We start from the raw sequence: 27,939 nt of genomic DNA, 5'->3' as shown, positions 1-27,939 counted from the left end.
CGGCAGCAGGGCGGTGTCGCCCGCGTCACACGGCGGGGCCGGGCGCCGGTCCCGACCCGCTCGGAGAGACACGGCAGGGCCCGCGGGGCCTCGCAGCGCCGGCGATGGCGACTGCGACCCCCGCCCTCCTCGCCGGGCCCCGAGGGCGCCCCCCGGGGGCTCCTCCGGGACTCTGCGCGGTCCGCGGACCCGCCGGGCGCGATCCCCGGCAGCGACTCCCGCTGACACCCCGGCAGTGATGTGCTCTGACACCCCCGCTGACACCCCGGCAGTGATGTGCTCTGACACCCCCGCTGACACCCCGGCAGTGATGTGCTCTGACACCCCCGCTGACACCCCGGCAGTGATGTCCTCTGACACCCCCGCTGATGCCTCTGCAGCGACCACCGCTGACACCCCGGCAATGACCCCCAGCTCCGCGGTCGCGGCCGCTCCCGCGCAGCTTTCTCTGCCCCTCACTCCGTGCCCGGCCCCGGAGCGCGCTGCCAGCGGCTTTTTCGGGCAATTTCACCGACTCTCGCCGCGCTTCGTCCACTTGCCGATTCCGGGGAAGTAGAAGGAGGAGGGCAGTGCCTGGCTTCGACTCGGGAAAGGCTCGGGAGGCGGGGGCTGCCCCTAGGCCGCCCTGCCCTCGGCCGACGCTTGGGCCTGGGGAGCGGCGCTTCAGCCCTGCCTGAACGGGGCTCGCTGACCCGGCAGCGCTCGCGTTGGGAGTACCACGTTTTAAACACGTGTGTAGAGATAGGTCCGTGTAGGACCACTGTGTAGAGCCTTCCACTATCCCTTCTCCTCCCTCTCTTCTTCTGTTTGAGGGGAACTGGAATCCGAACGCTGGGATGTAGAAGAGCGCGAATTCCCGTGACTCCCATCTGAATAAATGTCTATATTAATAAATTATTAACTCTGCCGCTTGTGACCTTAAAACTGGAATGAGGAGACGCCTAGGGCAAGAAGGGAAGCTGCTGAATCCTTTATCGGACTCCTGTCAGAGGTGACCGACCATTTGTCTTCCCCAGATCGGGAGAATTAATTAATATGAAAGGCAAACTTCTTAATTATGTGTCAAACGAAATCAGATAGGGTGTCCCCGATTTAATCCCTTGCTAAAAGGGGTTTAGCTCCCTTTTCTAAGCCGAGCCTAAAATAAAGCCTTCGAGTTTCCAAAGAGAAGGGCATCCATCGTAAGTGTTGTTTACAAAACAAAACCCAGCCAAGCAAGAGGGAAGAAAGAAAGAGAGAGAGAGAGAGAAAGAAAGAAAGAAAGAAAGAAAGAAAGAAAGAAAGAAAGAAAGAAAGAAAGAAAGAAAGAAAGAAAGAAAGAAAGAAAGAAAGAAAGAAAGAAAGAAAGAAAGAAAGAAAGAAAGAAAGAAAGAAAGAAAGAAAGAAAGAAAGAAAGAAAGAAAGAAAGAAAGAAAGAAAGAAAGAAAGAAAGAAAGAAAGAAAGAAAGAAAGAAAGAAAGAAAGAAAGAAAGAAAGAAAGAAAGAAAGAAAGAAAGAAAGAAAAAGAAAGAGAGGAAGGAAGGAAGGAAAACTCCACAACCCCACAAACCACAACCAAACACCCTAAAAAAAAAAAAAAAAAAAAAAAAAAAAACTCAGGGAAAATGATGAATTTGGGTAGTTAATTTATCGATCTTGGCTCCTCTTCCTGCTTGTTTTATTTTAGAGGTCATTAATCAATGAAGAAAAACACCACCGTGTTCCCCCTTCGCATTTAATACACTTACCCTCCTTATTTATTTCTTTTGAACAAATTCCTAGCAAATATTCACCAATCGATTCGTAGGCGATGGATTTTTATAAAGGTTTGATCGCCTTCTAAACGGTCAATGTGATTTGTTTCAGCACTCGTCCTCTAAATAATGAAAAAGCCTGAGAGAAAAGGAAGGAGATGGCAGTAGTTAAAGCTTCCTTTCTTCTTCCCCTCTCATCTTTACAGCTAGTAGCAAAGAAATGAATTTTTTTAATATTAAAAAAAAAAAAAAAGAAACTCAAACTCACAGCAAAAACAAATCCAAGAAATAGTAACAATACACCAACTCGGGAGAGACAGAAGGGACGCGCACAAGCCGCTCTGCCTGGGGAAGCGAGACCAGAGGTCAGGGTTGGCTAAAGCCACCCCGGGGAGATGCAGGTTCAGGGCTGGGAGCTCTGCTGGCAGATCTGACTGCTCTGCTCTTCCCGAGGGAATGGACGGGCCGGGAACGGAGATGTTTTTTGAGAGACTGGGCGAGAAGCCGTCCTCTGCCCTGGCGAGACGCGCCGCTGCCTTTCTCGCCAGCCCGGCGCAGGGAGCCCCGCTCTCCCCGCCCGCCGCTCGGCACCGGCGCTGACCCGCGGCTCACCGACCTTCCCCGGGGGTGCTCTCCTCCGTTCCCACCCCGGATCGAGTGGACCCGGCGCATCGGGGCTTCTTGTTGCTAAGGTCAAAAGCCAAATGGCAAGGCGCAGTGTGCCCGCCGGCCCTCGCCGCCCCCGCCCGGGTGAGTGACCGACCGGAGCAGCGGGCAGAGCCGGGCCCGGGTTGCTGCGGGGACCGGCTCCCTCCCTGCCCTCCGCAAGCCTGAGGACCGGCAAAGACAGCTAGCCTTCTTTCTTCCTCTCCTCTGCTTCGGCAGAGTGTCAAGGGAATCTCTAAATTTTATTCTGCCACCTTGATTGCTCAAAGCGCTACTTTTCTGTCTGTTAAAAAAAAAAATGCAAAAAGCAACAGATTGAAGTACTCCTAAATATGAACACTCGTGGAATACTTCTGCTAACAACTCGAAGCAAATGCAGGTATTGACAGTATACTTAAGTCCATTAGTTAGGATCTTTCCTCTATTTCATCACATTTTTCTAGAGCGAAACGAATTTTTCAGATTGGTACCACTAAAAGCAATTCAGTACTTTCGAAAGAAGTCCAGTAAGGAAAACAACCACTGCACAGATGTACACGTTAGGGTAAAAATAATAATTTTTTAAAAATTAACGAGATTGATGGGGCGGGATAAAATTCTGGCCAGAACGGAGCTGGGTAGGAACGAGACATTGTATTAATGCAATGAAAACAGAGAAAACCAAGCGCGCCCACTGTCAGTGCACCCAACACTGGCCGCCAGCGACGGCGCGAACAGTCTCCCAGCCCGCACCTCTGTCCCCGAGCTGAGCGGTAGCGCTGCAGAGCTACAGAAAGAGGATTAAGAGAGAGTGGGGGGTTGAAAATTATAACATATTGCATAATGGAAGTGATCAAAGACTTTAAAGAAGGTTTTAATACCCAACTTTATAACTCCTAAAAATGGGTGCTGGGGGTGTTCTTACTCGTGTTTGCCTTTAATTTAGGTGTTATCAATCTCTACAGCAGATGACGGATGACCTTGTCAAAATTACTCCACTCAAAACATTTTTTGCCCCAGCTCTGTTCAAATTTGTGTTAAAATGTCCTGCCTTAGACACAGACAAAGTCTAAACAGCAGCAGCTTTCCCAGGCTCCGCGAGAATGAAGGGTGGGAAAGAAGCAAACAAGAAATAGGGTGGGGAGAATGGTGAAAATAGTTTACACGCTCACACGTTGCTTTTGTAGGCAATTCTGCATTCAGTGTCAGCGTAACACCTGTTTAGGAAGGCTCTTCTGACACTAGAGAGATGTTTTGGTAAGATAAATAGTTCGTGCATTTTGTCCTAAGTGCAAGGCATAATACGTACGTGCCATGCGTCTAAGAAGATTATAGCTCTGGTCTGGTTTTTCATACGGTCTAGGAAAGAAACTGAAAAAAAGCTCCAAATCTGTTAAATATTCACTGATGTGTGAGCTCAACAACTGAGCAGGGGGGCGGGACACTCAAGTTTCTAAGCAGAGTGGGGAGAAAAAGTCACTAGAGATGAGAAGTTTCTCTCCACAAGTTGCATCTCTCTCTGCCATACTTCTTGCACTGCGCTGTAACCGAATATAAAGAGCAGGAGTGAGGCGTGCTAGTGGTGCTCGAGGATGCAAGGTCTGAGGGAGGAGAAACTCTGGGGCGGTGGATTCCCTCAGCTGTGTTGGGACTGGCCTCAGGTAGCCGAGGGGAAAAGTAGGCATGTCATCCAGCACACAGGTTAAGAGAACTATCTGAGACAATATCAGGACTGGTCGGGTAGGTGCCTAAAATCCACCCTAACCCCCGAGGGGCAAAAAGCAAGTGAGGCAAGAACACAGCTGAAGGGAGGCTGGCCGGGTGCGCGGCGCTTGGGCCGGCGGGGCCGGGAGCTCCCGACGCTCGGCTCTGAGGCGGACCCAGCGGCGTGGATCCTGCTCGGGAGGGCGCCGCTACACCACTCCCCTCCGTCAAGATAAAAGCCAAAAGCCCAGCTCTTTTCGGGGCGATTGTGCTTTGGAGCTGGAGAGGAGGGGGAAAGAGAGAGAGAGAAAAAGAGAGAGAGGGAGGGAAACTGGAGGGAGGGAAACTGGAGAGAGGGAGAGAGGTCGAAGGCTTGGGGGTGGGAGGGAGAAAAGGAGGAGGGAAGGGAAGAAAGGAGCTCTTTAAAAGTTGAGCAAAGAACAATGTGGGGGAAGTTGCCAAAAAAAGAGCTCTGCATCCAGACTCGCTGGTAACTTCCCGATCCCTCCCCTCCTTCTCGTACACACCACACACACTTGTATTTTGCGCTGTCGTAAAACCCACGTGTCTCGCCCAGAGCCTGCCAGAGCCGAGCCGAGCGCCCGGCCGCGACTGCGATGCGCAGCCACAGCAGAGGGAGCCCGGTGGTTCGCAGCTAGCCGTCCCTCCGGTCACCGGAATCTGGAGAAGGATCACCCCGCACCCGCGTGGACAAAGACCAGAAAAGTCTTTGCTCCCGGCCGTTGTCCGGCTCGAAGGCTCCCGGAGCAGCCGACAGCTCCGCACGCCGCCCGTGCAGCAGCGCTCACCCCCCTCAGGTAAGGCAGACCCGGGCCGGGGCCCGTCCGGCTTGTCCGGCTCAGCGGGACACCTTCGGCCGGGGCAGGGCGCTGCCGGCCCGCGCCCTCCGCCTGCGAACACGGAGTGGAAAACAGCAGCGTCCGGAGAGGAGAGACCCGCGCGGGTTTGCGTGTGACTGAACTTTCCTCCGCCTCCTCCTCCCTGTTGTCAGCGGAGAGTCGTTTGCTTCCGCGGAGAGAGGGAAGGGAGTGAAAAGGGAAGACAGTTCGTGCGGCGGGGACGGGGTGAGCTGTGCGCCGTGCGGGGTAGCGGGGGGGCTCTCCGGCCGTGGGCCGGCGCCTTGTCGCCCCGGCCACCACGATTCTCGTCCTGGGGCTTTTCCGGACGAGGTTTTCTCCTGACGAACCTGGCCACGGGCAGGGGAAGAGACGGGCGCACGGTCCCGCCGCCGATCCCGCACAGCCGCGGCGCAAAGCCTACGCGTGGCCCAATGTGTCCGACCGCGTGTCCGACCTCGGGGTCGGGGCGGCCCTGACAGGGAGGGGCGGGGGTCTCACGTCTTCTGTCCCCTTCCTTCCTGCTCCACAGACAGAGCGATGCTGAAGCCCGGAGATCCTGGCGGATCCGCGTTCCTGAAGGTGGATCCCGCCTATCTGCAGCACTGGCAGCAGCTTTTCCCGCAGAGCAGCCAGCTCAAAAGCAATGGGCCCCTCGCCCAGCTCCAGCCACCCGAAAGAGCCGAGCCCTCGGCTGACGGCCTCCGCCAGCGCCCGACCTCCCTCTCCTCTGCCTCTTCCTCTTCCTCGTCCATTCCGTCTTCCTCCTCCACCTCGTCCTGCGTCGCTGCGGCGGCGGCTTCTCTGGCTGGTCTGACCTCCCTGCCTGCGACACAGGTCCCGGTCTTCGGCCCTCTGCAGAGCTCGGAGCTCCCGGCCGCGGGAGCGCCCGCTCCCCTGCAGGGCAAGGATTTGTGCGGGGCCAGTGGCGGCGGCGGCAAATGCGGCGACCGTGGCGCCGCTCGGTACCGCTGCACGGCCGAGGAGCTGGACTACTACCTGTACGGGCAGCAGCGCATGGAGATCATCCCCCTGAACCAGCACACCAGCGACCCCAACAACCGTACGTATCGTGCTTCTTCTCGCACTCCTCCACCGCTTACCCTCCGCTTCTCTGCGCATGGGGCCAGTCCGGGGACGCTCCAGGCTGGGTGACCGGCTGGGTGACCGCAGTTGGTGCCTGCACCGCTCGCACTCCACGAGGAGCATCCTCCGTCTCGCCCTTCCTCCCTTTAGCTTTTGCTTGTTACCAGTTGTTTCAGGAGACGGGCGGCAACCCTTCAGTAGCAGTTTTTCTGGTCTGAAACCCAGGTCCTTCACTAGAAGGCACGTTTCAACGGAAAGGCTGTGGCGGGGGTAGATTTCTTTCGGAGGGCTGCTTAGGAAAATGGATTCAGCAAAGGTTCAGGGCAGCTAGCTACAATGCTGGTCCTTTCTCGTCCTGTATATCCCACTACATTCCTGCCCGGAAAACCCAGTTTTCGCTGAATACTCATAAATCAATTACTCCTCCGAGCTGGGCAGGGGAAAAGTTGCAGTTTTCATCAGATGGTCTAGGGCAAAGTTTTCCTCTTTCTTATCTCGGAGTATCGCTTCCTTTCAGACCTCGTTAACACCTCGTTGGTTTTAGTTTTCACCTCTACGGAAAAGCAGGACATGGTCATTTAAAGAGAAAAACCGACTTTCTAGACGAAAATGTCTGCTTGACTCAGAATGAATTTAGGACTTGGTGGTTCTAAAGGGTTTTATACTGCTGTTGCCAATTATACAGCTGGGAGGTTTGTTGTTTTTTTTTTTTATGGGGGGGGGAGGAGAGGGGAGGGAGCACCCCTATTATGAAACGTCTGTGCGGATGAGAGATCTGTAATTTTAGAAACTGGTTCTATCTTTTTTCCCCCTGTATCTATCAATACGACGCAACCGAGGAAATTCACGTCATGAAAACAACTATATGAACTCCGAATAGTTAATCAGTTTTATAACTAACATTCAGACGCGGTTCTGTCCCTCTTAAAACACATGGCGTCGTCCCATGCACTTCTAAAAAAATTACTATTATTGTTTCAAACACTCTCTTTTATCCCAAGGTTTATTAATACTCTTTTTTTGTTGTTGTCCTTCTCAACCACCTCCCCTCAAATGTCTGTTTAAGGAAGGCTGTTCAACTGAAAAACGGTACCCTAAACCAGCAAGCCTTAAACACATGCCCAAGCAAAACGCAGATTCGTTTAATTAAATTTCAGATGAGGAGCTTGTTTTGAAAGTTTCCATAACACCCTGTTATGTATTAATTAAACTGCGTGGATGCTAGCACAGTCTTCAGCGCTGTGCATATGTGCGGGAGGAAAGTTGAGTTGGAGTTTGGTGGAGATTTTTCCCGCCTTCTTAACATTCAAATTCTATATTGGTTGTCGACTTTATTTTGAGCTTTGACCTCATCACGCTGAGTCTTACCCTATAGTGAAACCTGTTCTTGTATTTTGTGTTCTCGGGTGAAGAAGACATGATATTATAAATTACATGCAGAAAATGGAATCCGAAATGCACTTCTAATAGACAACCGAACCGTTCTGACAAAGTATGTTTTGCTACTCGGAGCCGCTCTGTAAATCTAAAGGGTAAAGGTTTCAAAAGGAGAAAGGAATATTTAAAAGCGGGTTTTTTTTTTTTTGGGGGGGGGGGGTGGTGGTGGTGGAATTTTTAAGGATTGAGTGGAGTAACTGCACGGAGGCGACGCCTGAATAATTTCTTCCTGGGCGCGATATTAAAGGTGGATTCGGGAAAGCAAAAGGGTCGATTGCTGAAAGGACGATTGTGAATCGCGTCCGGCTCTGACGGGGCAGTCATCGCCGTCGGAAGGACGGGCAGGGGGCAACCAGCGCCATCTCAACTTCTTTTTTTATGGTTTGGTTTTGGTTTTTTTTTTTTTCCTTCAGTTAGATCTAAGCATTCTTATAATTTACTTGTTTTCAGGGCGGCTTTCGCTCCAGCGGTTATTAGTTGCCTCTGAGCGAAACGTCCAACGCGAGTGTTTCAGTCTTTTGGGACCAAGCGCAGTTGCTTTGGGCAATTCGTGTTAAGAAAGAAATAAAGAAAAAGTAAACTGTCAGTGAAGAAGGAGTGCCGCAACACAGCCTGTGCTGTGTCGTGCACTCCAAGCACTCGCACGATCAAGGGAACAAGCTGCAGGGCATGGGCCTGGCTGCCCCTGAGCGCTTATCGAGTGCGGCCAGGGTCACACTAGCGGTCGGTGGGCAAGCGGGATTTCCAGCCGCCTTGACTCCCACCATCGTTCCCCGTTTCGCATCACTTCCACCCTCACTGCCCGTTTAAGGGGAAGGAGGGGGGCGTTACGGGTGAGATGAAGTGCCGTCTACTTTAGTTTGAGTTGTACTTGCTTGCTGTACTTCCAACTCCGGACAGCACCTACGACACCCCGAGACGGGCAGGTTCTCCCCAGCCCGGCGCAGACACCCGCCCACCGGGATTAATCCCCTCCCCGGAGCGGGAGCGTCCGTCTGCTCGTCTGTCCGTCCCAGCAGGCCTCCGTCTGCTTCTCGGGCTCTAATCTTAGCTGTACCTCCTTTACCAGCCGAGCGAGTGCCCCGTCTCCCCTACTTTCTCAAATAGTGTTCCTCTCTCCATTATGAGTATCCCCTTCTTCTCCGGGGCACGCCGCGTGTCCCCGCTCACCGGCAGGTCCCACCCGCTGGAGTGAAGCGCCGACGAGCTTCGCGTAAGCCCCGTTCGTTGTGCGGGGCCGCGGCGGGGCAGGGGCGGTGACCAGGCCCTCCGGGGGAGCCCGAGCGGCTGCCGATGCTGCCCCGGCTGCCCGCCACCCAGCCCGGCCCCGCTCACCAGCGCCCGGCCCGGCGCCGGGCGACCGCCGCGGGAAGATGGATGGGCGGCGGTTTTCCAGTAGACACACGCCTTGATCGTCAAATATCAATGAATATGGCACGGTCTTGAGCGAGGGAGGGGGCGGGGGCAGCCTAGGAGCTGTGGGTTAAGCGTCTGTATGTAACTGTTTCAAATTGAAAGAGATTAAGCTAGGGAAAAATAGTAATAATAACAAAGCAATCAAGAGGCAAAACCCTAATTAGAGTCCAGCAGCCTTTACTCCCAGGGAGGCAAAGGGGATTATGCTAAAGCCCCGATAAGGTGGCAGGCGGATGGGGACCGTTTGCTTCCCAGCCTTGAGTCTGGAAGGACGAGAGTATTTCTGGGCGCTGGGGGAGGGGCGCTTGGGCGGCCAGAAGGCGATCTGCTAGGGTGAGTCCGGGGACTGCGGGACCGGCTGGTTTCCTTGGAGGCTTGCCCCTAGCTTCTGGGGAGACGTTTCGGCACTGAGAACTCGGAGACTCCTCCACCTTCACCAGAAATCACCAACCTGCCACTATAACAAATACGCCGTGTAAAACTGAAGTGTCACGCGATCAAGCACTCTGCACGCCTTTTCCCATTCAATTTATGTGAAGATAGTGTATATGTAACATGCTGTGAAGTGGATTGGTGTGGAAAATATTCGGACTTTTTTTTTTTTTTTTTTTCCCTCTGGACTGCTGGTAACCTGTATGATTTAGTTATTTTACATCATTAGTTACCCAGCACCCTTAAACATAGCAGATAGCCATACATTAGATTGAGGTTAGAGAAGGTGGTGACTGTTTATTTAGGGTGATAAAATGGTCCATCAGCAGTAATCTCCATCGATATGTGCCACCAGGAGATGAAGGATGAGGGGACAAGCCACAATTAATTGCCCTATAGTTTTGCGGGAGAGACTGGAGCCGGTGCGGACTGAACTTCGATCTCCTCTCTTAGCGCCTATTCATCATCTCTACATTGTATATGGGGGTCTCTCAGGGGCAGAGGGTGGCAAGGTTTATCTACACACAATATTCTCCTACCCTTCTCATACCTGACACGGAAATATAATTCATTCATAACTACAGTAGAAGGCAGGGAAAATCAAACCCAACTCTCTCAACCCTCCTCCCACTCACCTCTTAAAAATAACCCAAAAGCCTCTCTGAAGGCAGGGTGGACTCTCTGACCCACTCCGGGGCGCCCAGGCGGGCTCTCGAACAACATCTTTCCCAGCGGAGCTGCCGCGGTGCGTGCTTGACCCCCGACCGGGAGCCACAGACCCCGCGGCAGCTCCTGCGGGAGCAGCGCCCGTGCCGCCGGCACCCTGCGCCGCCGGGGGAACGGCGAGGGAGTGCGAGGGGGCTAAAGCCAGGGGGGCAGGGGGTCTGGCGTCCGGGACGCGGTGGCAGCCGTGGGTCAGCGGGCCGGGCTTCGTCCTGCTCTCTGCAAAGAGTAGTTAGAATAAATAACTAAATAAATAAGAGGGCACCCTACGGGAAAGCACATCTGTGTTTGGTACCCCCGAAAGTCTGCCTCCTGTGAGGCAGTCTGAAAGAAACTGCAAATGACTTGGTGAAAGTAGGTAGATGCCAGCTCATCGATGAGGAAACTGATGTACAAGGGAAGCTGAATTTCCCTGGAAAGCTCCAGCCCTCAGGAAACGGAGGGAAACAGTCTCTTCCAGCCCTCCCTCCTGCTTAGCTGGGTACCCGCGCCCAGACAGGGATGCAGGGCCAGCCGTAGTGATTTATACTTGCAAGTGAGTAATACCATGTGAAATGATGGCCACTTACACTGGATACCTGCATGCTTGTGGTGAATTATGAAACAAAGGGTCAGAGGCCACCCTTCTTTAATACCAGCAAACTGCAGGTATCCAGTCTAACTGCACCTTTGAAGCATATTATTGCTGAGGAAAAAAATGTATTTCTTTCATTTATTGTTACAGCTGGTTTGCTGGTAAAAACACTGTGTTAAACCCTAGCTTCACTGATGAAAGGTTTTTCCTTTCAGATTTTCATTAAAGTGTGCAGTAGTAGTGTTACTTATCTTGTGTGTGTTTAAAATTACATTTTGGAGGCAATCATATGTCCTTTTGCTTAGGTTTAAGACTTTTAAGTGTACCCACATGGAGTTATAGTATTGGCATTACCCTGCATTCATTTTTCTGGAGGCACATCAACAGTAACATATTGCAGTCATTCCATAAGAACCATGCCAAACAGCTCTGCTAGGAAATCCTTTAATTTTCTTTTTCTTGCATCTTCCTTTCCTTGATCCTCCTTACCTATAGAATATGAAGGTATAAAGAAGAAAACTGATCTCCTTCCAAAGTCTTTGGTTGTATCTGGGCCTACAGTGGTGTATTCCCACTGACTTTACCTTCTGCATCTCTAGATTTTATCAGGAGATACTCTGTTCTGGTTGCAGTTCTCCTTTATTTTTCCATTTTCTGCAAGTCTTCTTGCTTCTTCTTGACTTGATTTGGGACTTGACTGATGCTATTTCAGAAAGTGGAATTATCCATTTCAACTGTTCTCAGTGAAGCCCTGTACTCACATTCAGCTGTTCTCAGAGGCCAAAACTGGAGGAAGGGCACAGGACAGCTCTATTTGTCACCCTATCTGGCCACCATCTGGGAAGTTCACACTTGTAGAAGCATCCCTTCAGGTGAACTCTAGTTCTCCATTATGACTAGTAAGGGCTACCATCCAGCTTGGAGACTCTGGTGATTTCAGTGGACCACAACACTCTGTCTCTCAAACCCCCATTTCTTTTCCATGTCTTCTTAAGCATGTCGGTGCAGTGTGTCACATTGTACTCTGCAGCATACACAAAGATGATGCTGTTCATCCTGCTGTGAGGTAGGATAGTGTGCAAGCCTTGGAGTTCTTGATTTTTTCCCCAATCTGATATGAAGGAAATCCTTCCCTGGTCCCCTGAGGCAACATAATACACTGCCTACAGTGATGGTCTTTAAATGGATGCTTTCATGTTTTACACAGAAGATAGTTACAAAAGAGGAAAAGATGCACAGTGGCTTTTTACTCCAGGCATGGTAAAATATAGCTAGGATGGCTTCCATTCCTTATAACATTTGTGAGAATTTTTAAAGATTTTATTTGTGCAATTACATAACAACTAGAGCTAAATGTATGAAGCATGAAACGAAGAAGAATTTCAGTACTGCTTAGTATTAAAGACAGATTCCTCCTTTCTCATCAACAAGACATTAGCCAAAACAATTTCAAAAGATGTTCCATTTTCCAAATTTTTAGCTTTGCCAGGACAAAGGGGAAAGGAACATAGCAGGGGATCAGATACTGTGACTGCCAAGCATTAAGACATTACCACTGTTTTTGGACACTGGAAAATAAATATCACCATGTGTGACTTTCTGTAAGGGTAAATGACAGTGACACGGAGTTTGTTTATACTCCTTGACAATTTCTTAGTTTCCTTTTCTTGGAAATGTAGAAATAAAATGTTTAACCCACATTCATGCACACGTATTGTCAGAATGAAGTCAAGAAATTATTGTTCTAGGCAGGTACTGAAATTTTGGTGCATGAAAAGTTGTGTATATCTGGTGGCTGGTGCAGGAACCTGACACTGAGATTTCCTGACTAGAGTAGTGAAGATACTTAAACACTTTTAATGTGAATTTCTCCAGAGATAAGAAAGCCATTGTAATCAGCTAGTATGAGGAGGGTTGCACATCTAGAAAATATTAAAGAAGTGCAAATAATTAGAATTCAAGGGCCTGCTCTGGGTGCTGACACCATGGTTAGACATAATTTCTTTAAACTCTCAGTTTTCCTGTCAGATGTTTTCTTTCTACCTTGCATGGGTAGATTGAAATTTATTGATTTTCTAGAATCATAGAACAACTTGTGTTAGAAGAGATCTGTGAAGTCATCAAGTCCAGCTGTACATCATAGAGTTCAGCCATAATTTATTTAGAGTGTATCACATGCCACACTGTTTTGGATTGTGGTTTTGTTTTTTTTTGTTGTTTGGGTTTTTTCTTTCCTTTTCCTATTTGGGATCCTTTCCTATGCGACCTCCAGTGCCAAACAGCAGTGCTACCCCTAACATCTTTGGGTATGCCAAAACCACAGGGTTTCTTGTTGACTGGTTTTGGAGAGGAAAGGGAAGAAAAGATGCTGTGGTGATACCTCACTTTCCAAACTACCTGTGGAAATAATAACAAAAAAAAACCCCAACCGTCCCCCCCACCCCATTCCCTTCCTCTCCAGCCTATACTTGATGCCTTTTATTCATCATGCCTCAGAATGGTTGTAGGAATATCTGCTGGTGCTCTTTTAAGACTCGCCAGAAATATCTTCCCTGGGGTCCTGCAAATCCCATCCTCCATCCGCCATCCACATCTAATTGACATGACTGAGAGAGCAAAACCCTTCTGCAGTGGCGGTTTAGTCCAACAGAAATAGTTTTGCGGCATATCATGTCCTTAAAGCAAGGAGAAATTGCGCCCTCCAGCCAAAGTGGCGCTTTTGCCGACGTAAGCTCGGTCCCCGCTGGGTGGCTTTGTCCTGCCGTGCCGGCCGGCGCTCCTGCGCTCGCTGCCTCCTGCCGAGACCTGTTACCGGGATGGATGAATGGACTGGAGCCAGTTTCACCTGCAACCCTCCCGCAGGGGCACTCGCCAGAGTAATGCACAACTCAGGGCTTGTCTCCTTGCTTTCTGCTTGTATCTGTAACCGATGCTGCGGGTAGGGAACTTGGACAGATGAACACCAGGTGGAGACAGGCGTTTTCTGCAAGACCCAAAGGTATAATGATCTTGAGGGAAATTAGCTTCCACATGTAACTTAGTAATAATTTCTTGTTCCTGAATGAACCACTTTTTAAATGGTAAAATTTAAAAGAGGGTGACAGGAAAGAGTGTTTATGTAGTTTGTTTAAAACTGGAGAATACATGTAGAAGCCATAATTTGAAGATGCATCTTTTGTTGTCCTTTAGCAGCTTTTGCTGAAATGAGAGGAGAATTTTCCTTCAAAGGATCTGTAGGAAAGAGGCCTATTTAATGCACAGTACATCCACTTTGGAAAGAAGGACATCTGAGTCAAGGCCCCTGAGAATTGAAACTATGGTTGCAGGCAGTCTAGCAAGTCTAAATCTGTGTCATAGACCAAGAAACTCCAGCTTCTGTAGTGAATGCTGTGCTCTGTTTTTATAAGGAGTGGTATATAAAATTATTAGGGGAAAGATGTAGGACTTGATAGAAGAGTACTACGCCATAATTATTGGATTTTCTTTATATTTCTGAAATAAATTTATATGAAAACATTTATTGTGCTACGAAAATGAAATGTGAAGAAGATGTCAATGTATTTTCAAGAGATTCATTGTTATGTTAACTCAGCATATGTCCAGAGAAATTATTTTCTTGAACATGAAACATTTTCCTGGAAGATGTACATTTGTGGCATGTGGAATAGTGTGCAGTGGAAAATTTAACCAAATTTTTTTTTTGCTCAGAAAAGAAACGTCATGGTAGGATCTTCCCAAAATAGAGATACATCATCCATTATTAACAACAGTTAGGGAAATGAACAGTTTTACAAACAGATCTTTTTTACAGGAATTGCTCATGAACTCAGATATGTTGTTTTGGTCTTTTCATGGTACAGGCAAAGAACATGCATTCTCATTCAATAAATAAAATTTCAAATGTGTGTCCAGAAATATTTGCTGCATAATTTCAGTTTTAGGATTAGATTTGTCTTTAGGGAAGTAAATGTGCATGCAGGCTCCAATTTGTCATTCATGAGGTTCTGGTTTATTTATTTTATTTTCCAAACAGACAGGCATGCACACACACATGTTAATGTAAAAACATTACAGAGTGAATGTTCATTTAAAATAAGGATTAAATTCAATCTTGTTCCAATTAAACTCTTGGACTGAGCTGTGGTAAGGCAGTAGAGAGGGACTTGCAACACGCTATGATTGTGTTTTAGAATGTCTCACTGAAACATACTGGGATGGTTTAACTGGACTATTTGTATTAGTTAAAAAATTCATCTCTAAAAACATTGTTAAAGTAAATTAATCTTGTCAGGCTTGTGAATACACAAGGTTTGCAAATTGTCTGCAGGATTTCTGCTCAGCCTTTGGATTTTCTTATTTAAGGCTTTGGTGAGATCTGGGAAACCAGCCTAAGCAATGCTCAAAAGGCCACTGTGTGCATGAGTACTGGCTGTACTGCCATGAAATGGCAGCGCAAGCACAGGGATCTGCATGTCCCTTGGTGGAGGTGGTGGCCCGTGGTGGAAGTGGTGGCCAGCAGCACCACACTGATAGTGCTTTTCCCTCTTTGTGTCTCAGGATGTGACATGTGTGCTGATAACCGCAACGGCGAGTGCCCCATGCACGGGCCACTGCACTCCCTGCGCCGGCTCGTGGGCACCAGCAGTGCGGCCACGGCAGCCCCTCCACCCGAGATCCCAGAGTGGCTCCGGGACCTGCCCCGGGAAGTGTGTCTGTGCACCAGCACTGTGCCTGGCCTGGCCTATGGCATTTGTGCAGCACAACGGATCCAGCAGGGCACCTGGATTGGGCCCTTCCAGGGAATCTTGCTCTTGCCAGAGAAGGTTCAAGCAGGTGCCATCAGGAACACTCAGCATCTCTGGGAAGTAAGTTATCATCTTTCCTTCCTTGTCAAGTTTGATTTTTTTTGAAGTAAACATGGAGTATGATTGTATTCAGTACTAGGACAAGAACTAGCCATGAAAATAAGCAAACAAACCCACAATTCAAATAAACCAAGTAAGCAGGTTTGAAAATGTAGCCAGTGCAATCAAAAGCCTTGCTGTGATAAAGGTAGCCAGAAAACTAGTGGACAGCACAGAACTTCAATTGGTCTGCATAAGAAGAACTGACTGTTGCAGGTGCTGTAATGTGTAGTAGAGAGACATGATCAGAGAAGTCTGAAGCTTTTATGACACCCAATTCTTTCTAAATTTTGACCTGAGTTACAAGAGCTGACAGAGCTCTCAGGTCACAGCACCAGTTGTATCATGTTAGAGCAGTGCATGTGGGTTGAGATGTAGTGCTGCACTATTGCTGTGGCCCCCAGCCAATCCAAGAAAAGCTGCTGAAATAAGCCCAGGACCCTATTCTACAGCCTGACCATTTGCAGTGTGAAGGAGTTAGTGCTTGTTCAGCTTAGTTCAGCGCTGGTCCTGTACCTACTGTGCATTCCCCTCATGAGGTTTCCAGTACTTCTGTGTGAAAGCCACTTTCAGGTATCTCAAGGCTGTTGGTTTTTCTTTTTAAAATATTTGTCACTGTTTTAGAGAGGATAACAGTGATAACTGTTAGGGAAAACCTATAATTCCTGTGTGTCAGAAAGAGTTTATTCCTAGTCTTCTGCCATTAATTTCTTCTTTGATTTGTACTGGAGGGTATAATTTTTTAGTTCTGCTTAGTCCTCTGTAGCTGCAATCTCTGCTTGCCTCAAACCTAACTACAACAGTCAGTACAAATATGCCCATAGAGCTATAGTATTTGCTCATCTACACCAAATCCAAATCTTCAGAATATGAGGAATCCATGAAGAGTGTTTTTGCTGTCTACAGTGCATGTACAGTGGAAGTGAATGGATCTTTGAAAAATATATGACGTGTGGAAGAGTCATAGCTCCTATGCTTTTCCTATGTGTAAACAAATAATAAACAACACACCAAGGTATTTGTCTCAAGGTACTTACCAAAAACATCATTGTGTAAAGAAGGAGACGTTCACATTAAAAAGATCAGTCTCAGACACACTTGAATGTGATCAGTAGAACTAGATGAATAGCAATGATTGGGAATTTTGCTGTTGCCTCCAGTGGAGATGGAATTTCTCTCATACGGCAGATATTGATAATTTGGATTTTAACCTGTTCCTACCAAAGTCCAGTGATTATAATTACAGTATTTTGGGATATGTTACCAATAAAGTATTTTTTATGGAACACTTTATAATGACATTGGAGGCTCTAATTTTTAAGAAGGGTATTGTGGTTTAGACTATTCTAATTAACAGAATATATAATAGTAAAATGAGATTCCCAGATCCACATATTACAATAAATACTGAAATTTAGATAAATCGAGTCAGATAATTTTTCCATAAATATTTACAACATGAGTTTAATTTTTAAAAATGTATGAATTAGTTTTATGCAAGTAAAGTTGCAAATCTTGACAATACGTTTTTAAATAAGCAAGAATTTTTATCATATTTCAGGTTAACTTAAAAACTATTTTGAAACAATGAAAGAAGCTAGGACTTTTTTAAAAAATTAAAAGCAAAACCCAAAAAGATACTAAGGAAAAAAAGAACAACCAGTACTATTGTATGTACCAGATTCAGGCCATAAGTGCTTGTTGGCTGAGTTTTTGTGTGGGATTGCTCTTGTGCTCTTAAAATACAACACAGATTTCCTGTTGGCTAGCAAAATGAATGCATGTATTTTAATGGAATTATTTTAAAAATAAGAATTCAATTTGATTTAATAATAACATATTGCTGGGCAGCTCATGGTCTTGAATTACTTCTGTTAATGAAAAAAACTGTTATCAAAGAAATACATACTCTAAGCTCTAGACAAAATTTTGCTGTTTTGCATTTGTTTTATCTTTCAATTTGGCATACTTTGTCTATTAGAAGACCAATGTTTAATGAAGAAAAAGATATTAAAATAAAGTAATCAGAAAGTGTGTGTAATTTTACAGAACCTGATCTATGAAAATATGTGAAAGCAAATAACAGTATATATCTAAATAGCCTGTGTTCTTTTAGTCTACATGGTATAGGAGTGTGGATTGAGTCACTGTAAATGATAAAAGGATGTTTTGTCATAATCCCTTTATAAAGTCGTGACTTTGGTCCATTCTCTTTCACCAATATTTCCCACGCAGCTGCAAATGCAAGTCTGTCTACAGATCAGCTGTTCAGCATTAGATCTTGATAGACCTTATGGAGAGAATTTCACATTTTTAGTATCAAAAATTGCATTTTATTATTTTACTCTCAGCTCTGTAAAGTTGATAGATATTTGTTTTACTTTACAGTTCTTTGTGTACACCAGGCAAACAGAAGGGCTATTGAGAACACTTTTAAGAGTAATTACTGGTTTGGTTGCTTTTTTCTTTATACTCTTTGTTGTGGGAAACATCAGAAGCACAGCATTTGATGTATAGTTCAATGCTATGGAAATATGCTTCAGCCTGTCTGCACAAGTGTTCCCACCATGCACTCGATGTTTGCTTTGAATGTAATCCACACAGCATAATGTATAAGGACTCAGAGTAAATTCCATACCATTCCATTACCTCACAAAAGGCCTTGACACCTATGGGTGTTCATGAGAAATTATAGAATTCTCTCACAATCAGCCAAAATAATTTTTTATAACTTACAGAAAGATCAGTCTTTCAAAAAGCCAAAAATATTAGTCATTTCAGTTGTAGTGCATTTTTTCCCCTTTGACCCACGTCTATAACCAGAGTTTGCTGTATTTTATAAAAATACAATAAACTCTGATTTGTTTAAAATAAAAACAGGACTGGGTGTATTAAATAAACACTCTCTTTGGTAATACAGGCATTTATTCCAGCAGTGCTTGATAATGTTTCTGGTCCCTTTTTTTTTTTTTCTCTATTTTGAAGTAGTGAGAATAATCCTTTTATTATTGCAAAGAAACAGAGACTTTTTTAGCAATTAGGTTGTACTGATGAGAATGAGATAATTTTCCATTAATGTGTTTTCTAATAAAGAAGTGGAAAGGCACACTTGATTCCAACATATATGAAAACATTATCTCAATTATTAATGTGTCCTTACTCCCCAGAGATAAATTAATCTAGTTGCACATGGTTTCCCCTTTCTGTTTAACATCAAAATTTAATAAGAGTAGACTTAAGGAATGTATACGATATACGCTTAAATTCTGTTAGAATAAAACACTGAGGTTTAAACATACATACATTTTAGTAGTCAAAATTTTTCAGGCTCTCAACTTTAGACTGTGAATTCTGGAAACAGCTAATTTGTAAATAGCCTTTTCCCCTGTAAATGCAGCTTAGATGAAAAAACTTTTACTGACAGGCATATCAAAGGATACAGTCTTATCGTTTCCTGTTCTTCATGTGCCTGATAAAGAGTTTGCTCTCTCTCTTTTTTTTCTTTCATGCGTGGTCAAATAGCTATTTTTTTCTTGCAACAGCCTAAGCATATCAAATATATGATTTCACTTCATTTGAACTTTAGTTAATTGGAATTTAGCATTTTTGGAAGTAATGCTTTATTATATGAGACTTCTTTTTACATGGATGAGCAAAATTATATATATATATATATATATATATATATATATATATATATATATATATATGTATATATCTCAGGTGTTCATTAGTAAATACAAAATGCTAAATCTGTGTAACCAAATTTTCCCCTAAAACATTCCCCCTCTCCCCCTGCTTCCTTCCCTCTCTCTGCCTCTCCCCTCAAAAAAAATTAACCAGCACAAGAAAGTGTGCATGTCATCTTAATAAAGTACCATATGGGTACTTATTGGCCTTCTTGTGTCTCAGCTGAAGCAAAAGAAAACATTGCCTTTGCCTTCTGCTGGATCAAGAACAGGAATTTTTCTGGGATGCACACTGTCCAGGAATACTGGACATTTATGATCAAATTAATATGTACAGAGAATCCTTGCCCTTCAAATGAAGCACTCATTGCAGTTATGGTGAAAGAGCCTTATCCAGGTTCTCAAGGCTGCAGTTTTGGACTAAATTTGCTGTTACAGGGAAGGATTGGGGGATAGAATTATGTGCATGCCGATGTTCTATTAAAGTGAAAATTATGTTTCTCAGCAATCCATCACCTAGTATTCCAGACTGCATGTCAGCTCTGTTTTAAATTTGTCATGTGCATGAAATTCAAGTAATTTTGTCTTGAAAAACCTCCTTAGGTACTTCCTATTGTATCTTAAGTTATTCAGAGTAACAGCTGGTGCCATTCTCTTATTTTCTTGTTTTGCCATTTCTGAGGATTTTGTATGATGTATGACACTTGCATTTATTTTCCATTAAAAAAGACCAATATTTTTTATTTTTACATGGATTTTAAGTACCCATGCTATGGGAAAATATCACTAATGCTGTGGTCAGTACCATGCTAAACTGTAAGCTCAGTAAGAAGACTCAGTTTGTGTATCTCAGAAGAAAATTGTGCCAAGCATTTACGGAGCAGTCTATATCATTGGTATTTCTGGATGATTTACTAGCACATTTTCCCAGATAACTTCTATAAGTTACAAACTCTTTTCTTAATGTCCATAAAAAATTAGTGTGATCACAAGTGTGGAAGATATTTTATAATTAATAATTTTAGTTCTTAGAAAAGCTATTAAAAAACCCTAATGTTTCTTTTAGAAATCTGTAACTTTTACAAGACCTTCTTATGCATTTTTTAATGTATCTCCATGTTTTTGATATGTTCTTTCTGTCTGCAGAATGTATGCATTGTATGACCAAGCACATGTGCTACAAAATTAATCTAATTTGGCACAGGGACAGATTCTCTTCCTATTGAACTAAGTGAAGTTTGGAATACACTTGGGTGTTTGAAGTTGAATATAGCCCCAGAATTTTAACAGTGTTAGTGAAAACAGGAATTCTGAGAGCTGCATGGAACATGAACGCATCTGGATGCACGCTATTCCCAGAAAAAAAAATATTTTCTAAATTGCTAGATCATGCAGGGACGATTTGTTTTTCCATGGCACATAATCTCACTTTGGAGATTTCATTTTGTAATATGCAAAAATAATGAAGTGGAACACAAATTCTCAATTCTGTCCTTCTTTGACCTCTACCTTTCTGTGTTGCTGACTAGGCAACAGTGTTATGGAAACATTTGGCCTTTTAATTTAATTAATTATAAAAGCAATTTCCATTGTTGGATGAGACTAGTGTGTAACTAGGCCAGAAATTGCAATGAATTTATGATACCATTAACAGGTAATTATGTCTACTGACTTTTGATTTAAAATTGGTAAATAAAGTCAGTACTTTAATGACCTATACAAGTGTCCAAAATGTGTTGTGAGCCTGATGTCAATAATGTATTTATTATAGATCTGACTAGGTGTAACAGTACTATGTGCTTTTCTGGGAGGTGATGACAATATTCTGCAGAACTGCCTCAATCACTGCTCTACACATTTTGGTCCCCCAGATTCCATGGCATCAAATGTGCATAGACTTTAAAGTGCAGACTTTTAAGTAATCCCTTAACATAAAAGCTGGAAAATTCAGCCCAGGCTGTATCTTCCCTCCACGCACTTGGCACCTTTTCCAGATAGGTTACAGAATTCCATTATCCAAATTGTTACACATGTGTGACAGAGGTTGACCTTTAGTCATGTCAATCCTTTTTGCGTAGGCCTCGGGCTCCAGCCTAATGGCTCAAAGACTGATTTACTCACTGTAATAAGGGCAGGAGGTCGAGCAATTGTCAGCTTGCCTGCTCATACTCGTCTCGGAGCCTGGTTGAAGGCTGTTAACACAAAGCTTTTCAAAGTGAATTTACAACCACCACCACTGACATAGGCCAATCAGTACACCATAAATGTCAGGTTAGTGAGATTGAGCAGTAAGTAAAGCAGTGCCAGCCCACTATTGGCTGAAATCAATTGCTTAAGGTTTAACTGAGAATAGCAATGTGTGTACAATGTCTGCAGAACCATCTTCAGGGTGAGCAGTGAGTTGAAGGGTGGTTTAGGTAGAAGTACCCACCAGCCACAGGCATGGCATCATGTCCTGCATTTGTTCTCCTTCCGTTTGAACAATGTCTCCTCTGACAGAATCCATGGTCAAAAAGTTGTTAGATCAGCCTTTTAGTTGTAGAAATAAGATTATTCTGGTTTTTTACCTATGGAAAAAAAAGGGTGGGGGCATAGTACTGTGGGCTGTCTTACCTGGGCAAAGGATGCTAGGAATGCTTTTAGTGTCTTATTTCAGTAATTATCAGCTGATTTTAGTCCTCAGCTCCCAGAAGGCTTTTTCATAAGGAAACTGTGGGAGTTTTTGCCATTGACTTGTAACTGGAATCCATCACAGGTTTCACTAATGAGTGATTATGTACCTGATGGTCTGAATATCCATGAGATGTAGTTACCATCAAGACTGAATGTTTTTATCATTTTGTGTAGTGACAGCTTGGACAACAATTCATTTGGCTTTGAAAGCATCAGCATTAAAATGTAGAAATCCATTAAAATGCTGTATGCCAGGATTTATAAATTAGGCAATTTCCTTGATTATTGCAATCATTTACAAAATTGATTGTCCCAGTGTGGTACAGGCAGATTTCAGCAATGATCATTGACGACAGGCGCATCCTCTAATACCTATACTTATTGTTCTTTAAAAGAAAAGCCACTCTACTGCGAGGTTATTCTCCATCTCAAGGTCAATTACGCATTGAAAAAGTCTACTAATGTAGAAGATCACACATCTTTAAAGTAGAACCACATCTTTAAAGTATAATCAGCTATTTATAGCCTGTAACGATAGCCGGAGCACTTATTTTTCCTTCTGTTTGTAATTTGTTTGTTGACAGCCAAGGCATTCACTTGAATCTGTAGCATATATACTTTTTATGATCTTTTATTGAAAGGTAAATAATTTTGGCAAATTGCAGCTGTAAATATTTATTTGATTGAAGATTTAAAAGTCGATAGTGTGTTTTATTTGTTGCATCTTAAAGTTCCAGTTAACAAATATTTATTTGATTGAAGATTTAAAAGTCAATAGTGTGTTTTATTTGTTGCATCCTAAAGTTCCAGTTAAAAAATAGATATGGAGTATAGTAACTTGATTTGGGTCAATTATTTCTGCAAGACATAATCAAGAAATGATGTCACAAAGCAAATATGTTCTAGAAGTTTTCCTATATTAAAACAAGTACGATAAAGCAATAAAATGCTAGCCACCAACCACAAAACCACAGTGCTTTCTACTTGCATGGGAATAAGCACTGTTCATGGTAAAAACCTTAAAATTCAGGCACTTTCAGGAGGTTCTTTTTGCAGACTACACAAGATCCAGCTGTCAAAAATCTATTTTGTATCATATGCATATCAAGGGTTTCCAAGACTGATATCCTACAGTTGTTTATCAGTCCTTGCCTAGACTAGATAACCACTGGGAGCTGTCATGAGGAGCTTTGTCACTAGGAGTTTTGATTTAAAGTGGTCTTCAGGCATGGCTGAATAACACAGTACCAGTGTAATCCAAATTCTTAATTTTTTTTTAAAGATAGGTGAGTAGCTCTTTCAGATTGACAGAACCACCTGCATATTTTCTGCTACTGTCTATACACAACAATATTGCAGTAAATGTAAAGGGACCTTTGTAAAAATGCATTCATTCAACCTAAAGTCAGCTTTTTGCTGTGAAAAAAAGGGAGGTTTGCACTGCAAATGGCTGTGTAGCAGTGCATTGGCTTTAGTTAGATGAATATTAGAATCAAAGAAAAACTTTTTTTCCCTGTATCTTGCAGAAAATGTGTAGCTCATAAATTTGTTGTCTGTACTACTTTGCATATTAGTTGCCTGGATTTAGCAAGATATGCATAAACAATTCTGTATTTTATCAGTAGCTCAACCTGATTCTTTCTGTGTGGAGACCTACTGGTGTATAAGAAAGCAAATTGATTGACCTGAGGATATTTCTGAAGATGTTTTGATTTCATCTGTGGAACTACAAAGCAGACAAAAGTGGTTATATCATGACTACCATTTCCCACGAATCTTCTAGACTAATCTTCTAGTTCTATAAAGGTCACTATTTTTGTCTTTTAAAATATTTTACATGTACTTTTTGCTTTTGTCAAGTCAGCATTCACTGTGGAAAGCAAGGTATTAGTTTTTATCAATCTATGGAAGGAAATTTATAGCAGTATGAGTTGGTGACTGGCACCATTTTTAGACCATCATTTTGAAAAAAGATCTTACCATTTAGGTAAAAATCATTTTTTAGAAAGTGTTCACTTTACCAGATTATATTTTCATTATCTCTATCTATTTCTCTTTCTGTTTCTATTTCAATTTCTGTTTCTATTCTTATTCCTATTTCTATTTCAAGCTGTCTTGAATGCTCTCCCCATATCTATGGCTCCAGTAAAAGAAGATGAAAGAGATGCTCAATCACTTTAACAAAAATGAGGAGAATTAAGATTGGGGATTGGGGTTTTTTTTTTGTATAATCAGTTTCTACTAAAGCACATCTTAATTTCCAATTGGAGAAACAAAGAGAAAGTTGTAGATTTTAGCCTGGGTTTGTGTTAATTCATTTCATTGTGACCAGCAATATTTCAGTGACAGCTGCAGTAACAAAGTGTCATTTTTCTGCCACTAAAAAAAATTATTTGTCTTTCAGAACAAACACTATGGCATTCGACATTTGATGAAAAAAAAAAAAACTCAAAAAAACCTTAAAAAAAGAAAAAAAGGATTTTCATTCATGACTTAGGGCCATTGGCAGGAATACTGGTAAGATGCCTAGATGTCACACATTCAGAAAATTCAGGAAGGAACAGCAACATTTGATGAACATAAATATTTTTCTTTGTTTCTTTTTAACTGACGCAAAAATATCATTACAATACTTACATAAAAACATAGTTCAGTGAAAAAAAAAGTGTAGATTTAAAAAAAAAGGTGTGTTTTTCACACAAAAATGTAAATTGCAGATTAGTTTTGGCCAGTTCTAACAGAAATGCACAAAAACTGAAACAAACTTAGAAATTTCACTTGAAGCTGTTGTAGCCCTTTGGGGCAGCTATTGAAGTGTACCAAGCTGGGAACTCAGCTGTATTTTTGGCAGTGCTCTTTTTTCCATGGACCTAAGCCTGTGTATTGTTAGATACCATGCCCTGATTCTAGCATTTTTCTTTCTGATAAATACGAGGTCTTCTTTCTGTGTGGGAGCCAAAGCATTTCAGCCAGCTGAATCTCTTCTGCTCTTCATGGACCAACACTGTAGAGTTTAATTTGCTGCATATCTTTTAGCATATTTAAAAACCAGAGTTTAGGAAGTTCAGTTTCTGATAAAATTTTATCAAAAAAAGAAGCAAAATGAAGATGAACATTGGCATTTACTTTGACCATGCATTAATAGTGAAAATGTATTGGAAAACAATGGGTACCAAATAGATGATCAAATCTTCACATCAGTGTTGCCTCATCTGAATTCCATTCTCTATTCTGATCAAATCAGAATCACATACAAGTTACTTGGAATGAAATGTTGTATTTTAGGAATATTGACCTTTCTGTTTGTTTCTCCTGAATGGTGCTAATATACCCCTAGTCTACGGGTTTGGTGAATTTTGGTCAGCGGGGACTCTTCAGCAGGAACCATACAGCCTGGGATCAGGGGTGTCTCTAGCCCACCACATGGCAGAGCATGCATTAAAGTGAGCTACAATGTGAGCCTGGGTGGGCTCAGACTAACTCTGGCTGAGTGGTTGTTTGACCTTGGGGTCTGCCATTCCCAACAAAAGATGGCCGAAGGTCAGGCTGAGGTTTGTTGTTTCCCTTGCCTCCAAAGACCGTATTTGTCTGCCTATTTTCTTAACCTTTGCAAATTTTTGTTTATTCAATGAGATGTTAATTTTCATGCCCTAATTACACAAAAAATGACATGACCTAGTGGCGGCAGTATTGCAAAAGTTTTACCTCATTATGTAAAGAGGATTTTTTATATTTATGAAAGGCTAGTTTGTGTGCAATTTTATAATTTGCTGCCAAGCCAAACCAGATTGTCTCTCATCCAAAGACATGGTAACTGCCATTTTGGATCACTTTGAAGACTTTGGTAGAGTCTTACTTTCCTTAGTCCTTTATTCTTAATTTAAATTTCTTCCAAATTATTACTTATCTCTTCTGAAATCTCACAGGTCCACATATTATACTTTTTTCTAGTAATTTACATCCTATGGCCTGCATGTCATAATGGCTGTATTTGTGATCAGAAATAGTTAGCAATGCCTCTCAGGATGCTATCTATCACAATTGGAATGAACAGAAATAGCCACTGAAGAAGTTTGCACAGTGCCTCCTGTCCTCTCTGAAGCTGAGCAGAACACTGCTCCTGTCGTGTGCCCAGCCGCTGGTTGGCAGGCTGGTTAGGAGAAATGCGCCTCCCTCTGCTGCATTTGGTTTTAATTCGTCTGTTTTAGGGATGAAAGACATTAAGAATTTAGCACTGCTACTGCATCTGCAGAGAAAATTGCTGGCTGCAGTGATAGTTCAGACAAGGCTATTCATTGTCTCGGCAATAATTTATGATTATAGATGACAGTGTCTATATGGACCACCATTGTGTCTGTTTTACTGATTTTTAACTAACTAACTAAATTCTCATTTATTTTATTATTTGTTACTGCAAAAATCTGAGGTAAAAGTTATTCTTGTGATTTTTGCGTGGAATGATGTGCTTCCATTTTAGGACTGCCTACCAAGGGAACAAACATCTTGGCATTTTCCTTCTGCAGTGATGGTGATTTGATTTGATTGAAGAATTAACCATAAGCTTGCTGTTGAGAACATCCATCCTAGCTGTCATCTGACATTAAATATGGAACAAAGTTTTCTCTTTCAAAAGCAAAGTTGGTCTGGATGCACATTAATATTTCTACAGTTAATTCCATTGCTTTTATTAAAACAGTGCTACAGCCATTCATTGCAACTTCGTATTAATTTATCTAGTAAATATCTAACAGAATCCGTGTTGAGAAATTTTGTATAAGAAGGCCTGTGTAGTTCAGCATCCAAGGATCAGATTGCCACAGACTGAAAGGCTGATTGAATTTCTCCTTCCTTCACACCATTTGAAAGTCTCAATGTAAAAATCAGAGAGCTAAATATCTTTTTCTCAGCAAATACAAGTATCTATATAGGCTGAAAAGCAGACCTTTAGATCAGAGAAAAAACTGGGACAACAGAGAGAGACATGTAGACTCCTAAGAAAATGTGCTTGGAGGATGAAGAAGCAAAGCTGTGTAATGCCAATGACTTTGGAGAAAGAGCCAGGGCTTTCTCTGGCTATGAGTGTTGTAGAAGATTACTGCTATTCTTTCTCTCACAAACCAAGCTAGACTTGTCTCATGGGCATTGCACTGCTGATCTATTACTCTATTTTTGTGCTGGTGCTGTCTGATTATAAGTCATGGATATCCCACAGAAAGTCATGGGTAAAACATTAAGAAATTATAGCATTCAGAATTAGTAATTGTCACGCTCATGTTCTGTTCTGGACCTTTCCCATTCTCTTGCTGATGAATTAAAATATTTTATGTAGGTCAAAGTTTCAAAACTTGCAAGTACCTTAAAGGTACTTCAAGTATATTCATGAATATACTTAAGCATGCAAGGATGCAAGGTTTTCTTAAAGATCTTTTAGTGTCCTCAAAGCTGTACTAGGAAACGTGGTATCCCACCAAGGGTAGACCATGGGCAGGAGCACCTGGGCACCAGCTTGCTGTGTCTCTGGTGTAAGCTGACCAGACAGAAGCTTGCTGTGGACTGTAAGTCATGTGGGTGTGTGTCTGCTAGCACAGTGCCATGCCCAAGGGTGCAAATCCTTGCAGGTGCAATTGTCTTATTGGCTGAAACCCCATTATGCCCAGACTATGTTTGCTATGATTAGAGGGAGCTGGATCTCCGTGCCTTCTAACATGATTCTTCTCTGTTCCTGTTGGGAAAAAAAATTATGACTATTTGACCAACACCTTACTAGAATTTCTGAAAACAGACAGGTAATTTAAATCCTCCACTTATAGCTGCAGGTGATTTATCCTACCTGTAACACTGACTGGGCTACTCAGTGGGATTAAATTAATCCAGAGCAAAGGATACAAACGCAAATGCCAGAAGAGGTCTTTCTTGTATTGTGCATTTCATATTAGGGCAGTTTTGCACATGAGCACAGGCAGAATCAGTTCCAACATTTGCTCAAGTGCTCACAAATCTTATGGGTGAAAGTAGAATGGTTTCATATTAAGGTCTTGAAAACTCCAAGTAAACTTCAACATTTTA

At 43.4% G+C, this 27,939-nt stretch overlaps 1 protein-coding gene across 2 annotated transcripts in view; it reads left to right on the top strand.

Annotated features, from left to right (window-relative positions):
• Positions 1-4,769: 4,769 nt before the first annotated feature.
• The window catches only part of PRDM6 (PR/SET domain 6), a 79,320-nt gene continuing 56,150 nt past the window's right edge, over positions 4,770-27,939 (top strand). Inside the window, exons 1-3 of one of the 2 annotated variants that reach the window (XM_032744344.3) lie at positions 4,770-4,900; positions 5,472-6,002; positions 15,165-15,472. In XM_032744344.3, the coding sequence (XP_032600235.1) occupies positions 5,480-6,002; positions 15,165-15,472 (831 nt within the window). In that variant the 5' untranslated portion in view covers positions 4,770-4,900; positions 5,472-5,479. Of the gene's footprint in view, positions 4,901-5,025; positions 5,168-5,471; positions 6,003-15,164; positions 15,473-27,939 lie in introns of those variants that run through there. The other variant, XM_072922332.1, reaches the window with a different exon arrangement.

Source organism: Taeniopygia guttata, chromosome Z (genome assembly GCF_048771995.1).
Source record: "Taeniopygia guttata chromosome Z, bTaeGut7.mat, whole genome shotgun sequence".
In the NCBI taxonomy this organism is placed as follows: Eukaryota; Metazoa; Chordata; class Aves; order Passeriformes; family Estrildidae; genus Taeniopygia; species Taeniopygia guttata.
This window is presented reverse-complemented; position numbering and strand designations above follow the sequence as displayed.